This window comes from Acomys minous, assembly GCF_964271855.1.
Source record: "Acomys minous genome assembly, chromosome: 1".
Classification (NCBI taxonomy): domain Eukaryota; kingdom Metazoa; phylum Chordata; class Mammalia; order Rodentia; family Muridae; genus Acomys; species Acomys minous.
Window position 1 is genome coordinate 36,865,473 of NC_140483.1, and position 12,565 is coordinate 36,878,037.

Sequence of the window (12,565 nt, forward strand, 5' to 3'; positions counted from 1 at the left end):
AAGCCCCCACAAAGATTTTAATTTTTTTTTGTGGCCTTGAGTGCACTTCCATTTTCTTCATTTTATTAATACTGTATGCAGAATACTTTTCTCATGTGGAGATGATGTATAATGTAGTAACTATGAACAAATATTTTAGAGCTAACTTAAGAGAGTTCACCCTCTGGATTTGCTGTTTATTAGTTACATATATGTGAGGCTGTGTTACATAACTGTTCATCCTTGGCTTCCACATCTTAATAAGAAGTGACAATACTACACATCACAGGACAGTGTCATAGTCTGGCAGGAACTGCTAAGTCAGGGACTTAAAAGGTTCAAAGGTTGTTATACTCTGCCTTTCTTTCTTTATGGCTGTATTCTTTTTTTTTTCTTTTTTTTCTTTTTTTTTTGGTAAGCTGCATTCTTAACCTAACTACTTCTTCCCTGTGCGTTTGCTACGTTCTCCCTGTGTGTGTAAGTCATTACTCCGTCCTGCGTTCATTCCTCTGTATCAAGGGTTCCCTCTGTCTCGCCATGCCGACTCACACACTGCTGAGCGTGCTTTATCACAGCAGCCATCATGCCTCTTCGGGCTTTCTCTCCAGTGACTGCCCTCGTTCCCCCTTCTGATGAGAGAAAGTGTCCTTATCCTAATGGCCGCTGATTTGTTTTCTCCCTTTATATTTGCTTGTTTGCTTGCTTGGGGTTTTGCTGTCATCAAGATCATTAATGACCATCACTTTGCCATATGTAATGTTTAATATCCATATGTCATTTTGATCCCTTGGCAGCATTTGATATGATTAACCACCTCTCCCCTGAAAGTCTTCACCTGGCATTCTAGAAACATTTGGGTTTTCTCTTAAATCTACCTGGTCCTTACTCTTTTCTTTTTCCACCCCTACCCTGTCATCTTACCTTTCTTGTTTATTTATCCAAAAAGACTTACCAGGAAAGGTATGTGCTCTTAACCCATGAAATAGTTCTCTTGTAAATATTCCTATGTCTGTGTGCCTGGTTGAGACCTTCTCCCTGAATCCAAACTCTTATGGACCTGCTAACTATACATCTCCTTTTAATGTGTTATAGATATCTCAAGCTTAATGTCCAAAATGGAGATTACTTGATGTGGTTGTGACACATCCCTTAAACTTGTTACTCCAGTAGTCACTCTAAGATCCACATCTTAAGTAATTTTTGACCTCCCATTTTCTTTCATATTTTCTGTTCTATTACTAAATCATAACCACTTTCATCACCTTTGTCACTAGTACCTAAATTAAGGCACCATCAGTCTGTTGCTTTAATTCCCCACGCATTTTCCTTACTGCTAACTTTTAATGAGTCTGTTCTCAACACAGCTGCAAGGGCAAGCTTGCTAAAGTCTTGTTTAAATTGTGTCACTTTTTTGCTCAGAATGTTATACAAACTTCCTATTTTACTGCTGAGCAAAACATGAAAACCTGTAGAACCCTTTCCTCATCTGGCTCTCACTTATGTCTCCAGCCCAGGGTCCTACTGTCTGCACCAGAGACCTTGCTGCTTCATAGACAGTTTGCTCCTCCTTAGAGCCTTTTACTCAAAAGTATTTCTACTCTGCTTATAACACAGAGCTCCATGTATACTTTAAATTACATTGGTGAGACCCATAGTTTAGGTTAAGTTTTTGAATTTCTGTGGTTAGTATATCTACATTTTGTAAATTTTTTTATGTTAAAATTTTCAAATAAAATAGTAATCTAAGAAAATGCTCCTCTGAAATTCAAAACATGCAATGATTTAGAAGCATGACTGCTGTAGTTTCTTCCCATTTCTAGAAATGAGGTGGGTTTCTCAAAGCTTTCTTAAAAAAAAAAAAAACAACAACAACAACAACAAAAAAAAAACCAAAGCAATAACAACAAAAAAGAATTGGTCCCTAACAGTGGAGTAGTGGTCATCTTTAAACCTTTCTGTGGTAGGGCTTGACATTGATAGTTTGTGGGTCATAGAAATAGCCTTAGTGACAGTTTTCTCTCATACTTCTCATACTTCTGAGACCACAAAAGGATGCTTGAAACTGAACTCTATTTATGCTTTGGTTTTCTTACACATGTGATAGTACTTAATTTATAAACTAGGTGTAAAAGATAAACTTACTGTTTACCAAACCCAGCATACAAATTTCTTCATTAAGTTGACAAGTGTGGCCTTTCACTTTACAGGCACACTGCATGACTTTTTTCTAGTAGGATCTTACTGCTGGCATCACTATTCTTGAGTTCTGGAGCCTTTAAAATAGTTTACTTGAAAACATCTTGCAGCCAGGCAATGGTGGCACACGCCTTTAATCCCAGCCCTTGGGAGGCAGAGGCAGGTGGATCGATGTGAGTTCAAGGCCAGCCTGGACAACAAAGTAAGTCCAGGACAGCCAAGGCTACACAGAGAGACCCTGTCTTGAAAAAAAAAATCTCAATGATATCACTAAGCAAATAGTCTAATAGCAGAGATGGCTACTTGTGTCTAACAGGTGGGAAGCCTGTAGGTGTGGACACTCTAGACAAAGGTATGTTCCAGTCTGCCTAGCTAGAGCTGGATAGCAGGAGATGCCATCATGCTATTCAGAATGATGCACAATTTACAACATGAATTGTTAATGTATGCAAATTCCCACTAATGTTTTCAGATTGTAATTGACCTTGGGTACCTGAAGCTGCAGAAGGGGGCAGTGCTGCCCTTGTGCTTCTTCACTGAGGAATGTAGGTACTGAACGAGAGTCATAATGATGGCTGTCCATATTTATGCATTTCAGATGACACCTCTGTCAAAGAGAAACCTGCTGAAAAGAGTAAAGAGAAGAAAGTAGTCAAACCAGTACGAAAAATCCAAAAAGTAACACAGTTGACAAATCCAGAATGCAAAACAGGTTGGTTTTTAGTGTTTTGTTCAGCTTAAAGTTGGATATTATGGAAATGGAATCTCTATGGATATAAATATGTTACCAGATGCTATTGTTAGAAATGTGTGAAAATTCAGTCTATTGTATATATCATTATTATTATATACATGTGTTTTGTTGAGGTATATTTGACAGCATTAACTATCCATATTGAGAATATATAATTTGTAAGGTTTCTTATATATCTATATAATTATTGTTCATTATTTTAGTACTGCTATGAAAACATTCCCAACAAAACCTGCTAAAGGAAGGAAGTACTTATTTTGGCTCACATTTTTGGGGTGTGGTTTATCATGGCAGGGAAGGCAGAGGCGGGAACAGGAGTGGATGCTCATATTTTATTCTCAGTCAGGAAGCAGAGAAAAATGAAAGCTGCAACTTAGCTCAGTTTTTCCTTTTCATTCAATCTGGGACCCTCACCTCACAGAATAGTGACATCCACATTTAAGGTGGGTTTTTCTTCCTCTGCTAAGCCGTTGTGGAAGCACCCTCATAGCAGAATATCAGAAGTGTGTCCCTGGTGATTCTAAATCATACCTACTTTATAATGAAGATTAATCATCAGATTCATCATATGTTCAAATGCTGATCACATCTATCACCTCAAAACGTTTTTTCTAGTATTTTTAATAGAAACATATCAAATTAAAATAGTGAATTTCCCCCATGAGTAATCTTTTTTCTACAAGAGGGTTAGTCATGATCATCTTTAAAACATATCAGAACGTCAGTGTTCTTTCCAGTAGTAGTTAAACTAGACAAAGAATAGATCACACTAGGAAAACAAGAAAATTCTGCTTCTGTAATGATTGGCATGTCAGCCCTGATTCAGATTGCTTAAATTCATATTATAACTAACTTAATTTCTTTGGCACATGAGCTAATTTTAATGTGACCCAGTTTGCTCATATGTAAAAAGACCAGTCAGTGGTGTTTGTCTCACAAGGTTGTTGTGAGAACTAAAAGCATTAATACTAGAAAAATGCTGCTGTATAGTATGCCTCACACATGACATGAGGTCCAATTTCTAGCTGTCTTGAAATGCCATATTCAGCAAGTAACTCCTGGCTATGAAAGACTAGAGACAGTTTGAGAACTTGTCACTTTCAGTTTTAGGAGATGCTGAATTGATGCATTCACTCATTATCCAGATATTTTCCAGCAGTGGCTATATGTGTGGCAGAGTGATGTACTAAACTTAGATGATAACAGTGGTTAGCAAGACAAAAGATTCCTGAGAGGTACAGATAGAAACAGAGGGCGACTATGATAAGAGATTGCAAGGCCTCTGGGAAGCAGAGCAGAGTGATGAGGTGCTGTTGTTTTGATCCAGCCCTTGTCTTCCTGGTTATGCTCGTCATTAGAATGACAGCACATTCTGTGATTAACTTCAGATGCAGTAATAAAGTAATGCTAGTTCTGTACAAATAAAACTTGTTTTATAAGAATATGAGTTATCTTAATGTTAATTAAATTAGTAAGTATAAAAACATTTTATATAGTGTTTGGTGGCACATGCCTATAATCCTAGCACTCAGGAGGCAGAGGCAGGTGCATCTCTGAGTTTGAGGCCAGCCTGGTCTGCAGAATGATTTCTAGGACAGCCAGGGCTACACAGAAAAACCCTGTCTCAGAAAACAAACAAAAAGAATCCAAAAAGAACAAACAAACAAACAAACAAAATATCCTAGTCTGCTCTGTTATGTTTAGAGAAGAATGAGTAAAAAGGGAAAGAAATCCATGTTATACGATACCATGTAACCCTGTCAGAGGCATCCTTGGGAATGAGGAGCAGAGATTGTGTGATAGTCTGCTCCATCTGTATGCACTTTGCCATTAACCTAGACTGAATAGCATTAAATATGTTGAACCTCTGTTAATAATTTTTTAGTGAATCATCTTCTTTTTAGAATTACTTTATGAGACTATTTCAGAAGGCCACAATTTAGTTTTATTTTATTTTATTTTTCTGGATATTTCGGCTACATATATGTCTGTATACCACATCTATACTTCAGAAGCCAGAAGAGGCTTTCAGATCCCTTGAAATTGAAGTTACAAACAGTTGTGAATTGCCATGTGGGTGCAGGGGATCAACCCTGAGTCCTCTGGAAGAGCAGCCAGTGCTCTTTAACTACTGAGCCATTTCTTCAGCACCTCCCACACAGCACTTTCAAAAACTAATGCTTCAAAAAAGTGTTTGTTTAATTTTGAGTCCGAAAATAAAGGTAAAAGTACAAAGAATTCTGTTCTATCATTTTATAAAAACACAGTTAGAATTCATTAAATACTCTAGAACCACTGTTTATGGTTAATAACAAAGTACAAAGTTATAATATATATATATCATATATATAAATAACAAAGTAAAAAGACATTTCTAAAGTAAATAGGGGCTGACTAAGTGGGTAAAAGTGCTTTCTATGCACAGGTGGGGACCTGAAAGTGAATTCCCAGAAGCCACATAAAAGCCAGACATAAAGCATAAAGCATTAGCACCTGTAATCCCAGTGCTCCTGTGCCAACTGGCCTGGCATGCGCCACAGAAAACCTGTCTCAAACGAGGTGGAAGGTGACCCAGCATTTTCATCTGACTGACCTCTATATATGCACAGTGGCATGTTTATGCTTACACACACACACACACACACACACACACACTTTAAGCAGAACATACTTATAATTCAGTTTTGTAACTAGTTTATTAGATCCATATTTCCGCTTAAACTGCTAAATTAGAGCTTATTTAATTTAATTAGTAAAATATCTCATATAATACAATAGGGTAGAATGCTAGAGAACTGGAAAAATACAAGAAAACAAAACTTATTTTGATATAAACAAAAAAGTACTAGTATTAATTTGATACTTTTGAATAGTTTTCTAAATCAATCAATCAATCTATCATGTTAGTACAGTAGTTTTAAAGTCATAGTAGTATAACTTTAGTCATTATATACCTAAAACATTTTTGTATGTATCAAATTTTTATCTTTTTATTTTTAAAGTTTGTTTATTGAGGAAAGGCCTCACTTTATAGTCTTCATTGGCTGGAAACTTGTTATGTAGACCAGGTGTGAACTCACAGAGTTCTCTTGCCTCTGTTTCTTGAGTGCTGGTGTTAAAAGTGCACCACCACTGTCAGTCATGGTGTTGTACACCTGTAATCTTAGCACTCTCGATGCAGAGGCAAGTGGATCTCTATGAGTTCAAAAGCTAGCTTGGTCTACAGGATAAGTTTCAGGACAGCCAGGGCTACACAGAAGAAACCTTGTCTCGAAACACCAAACCAAATCAAACCAATAAACGGAAGAAAGAAAGAAAGAAAGAAAGAAAGAAAGAAAAAGAAGGAAAGAAAGAAAAGAAAGTGCATCATTATGTCTAGCCCAGAACTTTGGCTTTTGAAACATACTATGAGATGTTTGTTTTTAAAAAGGAACTGTCATTTTAACAGACAGTGTATATAGTGATTTTACTATACTTTTATTAGTATTGGCTTTTAAATACAAGTGATTTTTTTGTTTTTGTTTTTGGAGACAGGGTTTCTTTGTGTAGCCTTGACTATCCTGGACTCACTTTGTAGACCAGGCTGGCCTCAAACTCACAGCATTCTGCCTGCCTCTGCCTCCCAAGTGCTGGGATTAAAGGCCTGCACCACTGCCTCCAGGCACAAGTGATATTTTTTAACTGAATGAATTTTAAATCACTGTTTTAATTATTTTCTTTGTTATTCCATTTCCTTTTTTCCTAAACTGGCCTTAACTCAAGTCCCTCCTGCTTTTACTTCCTGACTGCTGGAATTAGAGGTGACCTTGGTAGATGGCTGCAACCACCACACTTTGCTTCCCCCAACCCCTTATTTAATTCAAGATGGAACCCAGGTCTTGTGTATGCTAAGTAAGCTCACTGCTGAGCTACATGTAGCCATTGCCTTCTATTGGTCATGTTATTTTACATTTAATTTGATAGGTTTTTTTTTATAATTTCTATATTGCAAACATGATTTACTACTTTTTATATTGCTATTTTGAGATGATCTAATTGAATTTTCTTATGTATGAAGCTAATGAAAACAATTTTCCTCTTAGTAAATAACTTAATTGCAGCACACCTTTATTTTTATGAACTTTTATAATTAAAGGCAGTTTAAAACATCGATTTTTATTGTATTATTGTAATGTCTACTTAGGGGAATACAACTGTAAAGTATGAAAGTCTCAATAAGTGATTACTCCTATTTTTATGTTTCTTAAAAGTTTTATCCCTGTGCTTAGATTGAGCTTTCATTTATTTAGCAAACAAGTTTTATCTAACTTGAAATTTCAAGAATCATTGTGATTTGATACTTAGTTTTATAAGCATTTTACACTTATTTGAGATGTGGATGCAAATCCAGATTTAAACAGGCACAGCAAGATGATTCAGTAAATGAAGATAATTGCTACCTAGCCTGGTGATCCTAGTTTAACTCCTAGGACCCATGGGGTAGAATGCACTGGACTGATTACCTCAGGTTGTTCTCTGACCTCCCATGTGTGCAGTGGCACATTCTCCACACTCCCAAAAATTAATGCAAAAGATTTTTTAAAAGATTTGAACAAACTGTTAACCAATTTTGATGGCTTAGAGTTAAAAATAACATTAAAAATTTTTTATTTCTTTTAATTTTATTTGCATGGATTTTATACCTACACATATGCCTGTGTACCATATGTGTTCATATTAGTGCTCACAAAGGACAAAAGAGGGTGTTGAACCTCATGGAACTGGAGTTGCAGATGGTTGTGAGCCTCCATGAGGGCGGTGGGATTGGAACTCATGTCCTCTGGAAGAACAGCGAGTGCTCCTAACTGCTGAGCCTTCTCTCTGACCCCTAGAAGTGTACTTTTAATGGCAGACCTTTTGACTTTAGCAGAAAATAAATGTAAAATTTATAGAACCTACATTACCAGTAATATATTTCTTTTTTTTTTTTTTTTTTTTGGTTTTTCGAGACAGGGTTTCTCTGTGTAGCCTTGGCTGTCCTGGACTCACTTTGTAGACCAGGCTGGCCTCGAACTCACAGCGATCCGCCTGCCTCTGCCTCCCGAGTGCTGGGATTAAAGGCGTGCGCCACCACCGCCCGGCTCAGTAATATATTTCTTAAAGATAAAGTTTTAAATTTAATGCAATATGTATTTTAGGTAATAGTCGTTTGATAAGTACATCTTCTTGGCGAGATGGACAAAAGTTAGTAAAGAAGATTCTGGGACCTGCACCCAAGATGGAGCAAAAAGAGCGAAGACCAACATCAAGTGACAGAAGTGGACGAGAAAGGATGGCTAAATGTGGTGAGGCTGTAGTTAAAACTGCTTCAAAACCAGGACTGCTTGCTACACACTTAGAAGGTGAAAATATGTTGGAGAATAGTTAAGATTTTGCTTTAAAATTATTACTGTAGCTCAGAGGCGCAGAGCTTGGACAGGTCTGCAGAAAAGTTAGTCCTTTCAGAGGTATAGTAAGTCAGATCTAAATTTGTTTAAAGATTCAGGACTCTCTTAAGTTTGACATTCAAATTTATTCTTTTTTAATTCTTTTTTTAATACATTGAATATTGTTTTTAAATTATCAGTATTACCTGTACTATTAGTAGGCCCAGCTAGCAATCAATCAAGACACAGACTGTAAAATGTGGGCAGCGGAAGTTAGAGGTGAACAGCGGAGCTGTACAGAGGGATGGAATCAGACCACGCAACAGATCCACTTAAGAGGTTTAATAGGGAGATACAGGAACCGTCTCTAGAGACACACGGAGAGGCGAGAGGTAGAGAGAGAGGTAAAGGGGTAGAGAGAGAGGAGGGTCTGTTCTTTTATATGGCCCAGGGCAGGGCCACACCCCCGTGGCAGGTAAGCAGTGACATCACAGGTAGGCAGACTAAAGCAGAATCCTAACACAGACACTTGTTATATTTTAAAATAGCCTTAGTTAACCTGGGGCAGGGCAGATATCAGTCCTCTAAACTGCCTCCCATAGTGGGGCAGGCATGGGATCCCTGTCTCAATCCCAGGCCATCTGCTTCCCATAACATCTATCAAGCTATCTCCCGTCCATAATCCCAAATCCTTGCTAATGTTCCTCATCTGGGCTGGATTCTCCATCCATGCCGGCCATGTGCTTCTTTTCCATCTAACCCATGGTGGTCTTCCTCTCTTCCCTTCCTCTGGTCTCTCTCCTGGTCCTTCTCTTCTTCTCCTTCTTCCCAGAAATCTCCTCCCCGCCACCCTCCTCTCTCACCTTGCCACACCTCTATCTCCTCTGCCCTGCCCAGGTGGGATGGCTTTTTATTAATCAAAAGGTGGGTCACAGAGACAGCAAGCAGTAATTAGCATCAAAATACATCAGACCATTCCCCAACACATTGACTGCTATTTAAAATAGTTGTGAGGCTATTTCAGGGGGTGATTCAGTGGTTAAAGTGCTTGCTGTTCAAGCATGAGGACCAGAGTTCAGGTCCCCAGTAGCTCACCTGGGGACCCAAGACAGAAATCCGTAGAGGAAGCTGACTAGCAAGACGAGTTATATAAGTGAGCTCTGGCTATGACTGAGAGACCCTGCCTCAGTGAATGAGGTGGAAAACATTAACCCGTGGCTTCCACATGCACATACCCCACTGCCAATACATGTATGTCCATACACATGTATGCCTACATGCATACAAACATACCAATACACACACAAACATACACGGAAAAGGGAAAAATAACTAGTTACATTTTCCATAAACATTAACTTTGAGAAATGAAATGTAAAGTCACCAGAGGTCAGCTTTCCTTTCAGCAGTGAAATTTGCCTTAGTTAATTTAAGTCCATTATGCAAGAAATGTCGTCAACTCTGATTTAATATATTGCAGTCTATATATATTTTGTTGTTGTTGTTTTGTTTTGTTTTGTTTTTAGAGACAGGGTTTCTCTGTGTAATAGCCCTGGTTATGCTAGACTCACTTTGTATACTAGGCTGGCCTCGAACTCACAACGATCCTCCTGCCTCTGCCTCCCAAGTACTGGGATTAAAAGTGTGAGCCATCACTGCCCGGCTCTTTATTTCTTTCTTCTTGCCAGAGAACTCACGCATATTCTCAGTCCAACATTAAGCCATGTCAGCCAATAGTGGGTAATAAAATGGTTGTTGCATACATAATGTTTATTGTACTCTGTCATTCATTGGAGAGTCATTAGAGGCTCAACTGTTAGCCAGCAGAGGAGTGTTTTCTAGGAAGTAGGCAGTTCTTTAATACCCAGGACTTCACATAGACCACAATCCCTGGCTACCTGAAATACATATGTAGTATAATAGAAAGGAGCTTTATATATCTCTAATGCTTCTTACTGTAGTATTTTATTTTTTTCTAAAAAATGGGTAAAATACCAAAATAATATTTTAAAATATTTTTGAGATTTGTTTTACAGATATTAATAAGATGTGATATGTAAGAGGTCAGTTTTAATCTTTATGTCAATAGAAATCTGAACTTGCAGAAATTCTCTGGTAAACTTGGTGTCTAAATTTGGTGTCATTTAATTGGAAAACGAGTCAGTATTGTATAAAATTTTTAGGAAAAACCCAGTATTTTTCAGTGCCTTTATTAGTTATATTTGGTGCAGCTTGATCTTTCTTTAAAAAAAAAAAACTTGTATGGGTGTTCTGACTGCATGTGTGTCTGTATACCACATGTGTGCCTTGTCTTACACAGACGCTAGATCCCTTGGAACTGGAGTTAGACAGTTGGGAGCTGCCGTGTGTGCGCTGAGAATCAAACCCAGTGGTCTACAAGAGCAGACATTTCTCTTAGCCCCAAGTCTTCTCTCCAGCACCAAGTTTGAGCTTTTTCAAAGCAGTTAAAATTGCCTTTCTTAAAGATTTTTAAAGAGTTTTACTGTTTAGGTTTTGTTGTTGCCTGGAGGCAGTCTCATATAGTCATGGCTGGCCTCAAACTTATGATGTAGCCAAGGACATTTATGAACTTCTGATTGGCCTGCCTCTGCATCCTGAATCTTGAAATTGCATGTACCTGTCACCATACCTGGCTTTAAAAGAAAAAAAAATTTTTTTAAATTCAGATGGTTTCTGAAAACAGTATTGCTTTATTATTATTATTATTATTATTATTATTATTATTATTATTATTATTATTATTATTTGGTGTTTTCAAGGTAGAGTTTCTCTGTGTGTATCCCTGGTTGTCCTGGAACTTGCATTGTAGACCAGGCTGGCCTCAAACTCACAGAGATTCACCTGCCTCTGCCTTCCAAGTGCTGGACTTAAAGGTGTGTGCTACCACTGCCCTATTTTTTAAACACTTTTGAAGAGGGGAAAAATTCAATATGCTGTGTAAGTGAAATGGTTACATATTCCTTTCTAATATAATATTTTTACAGAAATTCTAAAAGATGTATTATAGGAAAGTATAATTTATATGAAACGTTTACTGATATAAAAGTTTACGATTACATTCATTGGGCTGTTAAGGGATATTTGAATCTGAGTTTAAAATAAAGGAAAATTCCTTAAGTTTCTTATTAGTGCCATACATCTTAGGAATGAATCTGAAGTTTTAGTATAGCTCACAGTCTGTGCATTTCAGGGGGCCACATTGGAAGAGCAGAATCTGATCCCAAGTTGGATGTTTCACACAAACATCTTCCACGAAGCTCAGAACGGTCAAGAAGTAGAGCTCGGCCTGAAAATAGTGCAGTGAAGTCAGCACCATCCCTTCCAGACAATAAGCAGGAGGAAAATGCTGCCTTAAACAAGGATTTTTTGCCAGTTGAAATTCGTGGCATTCTTGACGATTTACAACTGGATTCTTCAGCTCAAACTGTGAGGCAAGAGATTGCAGAGTTACAGAATCAGAAGTCATCAGCACCCGTGCAAGTGCCCCGGAGTCACAGCCCAGTGAAAAGAAAGCCTGACAAAATAACAGCTAATGAGGACCCACCTGTGATTTCCAAAAAGCGCCACTACGATACAGATGAAGTACGGCAGTACATTGTTAGACAGCAGGAGGAGAGGAGGAGGAAGCAAAGCGAGGAGAAGAAGGCTCAAAAAGAGGCCACAGAGCAGAAGAATAAACGATTACAGGAGCTCTACCGGAGACAGAGAGAAGCCTTCGCTAAAGCTAAGTCTGTGCCTCCCGATCCATCAGCCTCTAGGCGGCTGCAGGAAACTTACTCCAAATTGCTACTAGAAAAGACGTTGCTGGAAGAGCCACCTCATCAGCATGTTACACAGGAAACACAGGTACTAGTAGTCATGGGAACGAACACAAAGTGGGGTAATTCATGGTGAGCAAAATTTTACTTGTTCTACAGAGCTGTTGAAAAGTTAACATCCCTAGGACTTGGACATGCTCAGATACTTATTACAATCAAGACCTTTCATGAATCTTATTGCATGTAAACAGTAGTTAGGAAGTAGAGAAAATAAAAGCTGAAGAGCTTGCACCATTTGTCACCACTGATCTCTTGTGCTCTGCTATATTCCTGTCTTGTCCTCATTGTAGCACTAAGCAGATATCTAGTATGTAACACACCACCAAATGATGTTAATGAAATACTTGGCTTTGGGTTTAAGTATTGCAATGACAACATACTCTTATGCTAAT

The 12,565-nt window shown here is 38.0% G+C and overlaps 1 protein-coding gene across 8 annotated transcripts in view; it reads left to right on the forward strand.

The window, feature by feature from the left end:
• Positions 1-12,565, forward strand: part of CEP350 (centrosomal protein 350) — a 136,780-nt gene that overhangs the window by 45,684 nt on the left and 78,531 nt on the right. For 4 of the 8 annotated variants that reach the window (XM_084772197.1, XM_084772202.1, XM_084772201.1 and 1 more), the window contains 3 exons: positions 2,774-2,887; positions 8,107-8,310; positions 11,546-12,201. In XM_084772197.1, coding sequence (XP_084628323.1) covers positions 2,774-2,887; positions 8,107-8,310; positions 11,546-12,201 — 974 coding nt within the window. The remainder of the gene's footprint in view (positions 1-2,773; positions 2,888-8,106; positions 8,311-11,545; positions 12,202-12,565) is intronic. The other 4 variants (XM_084772199.1, XM_084772203.1, XM_084772200.1 and 1 more) reach the window with 1 other exon arrangement.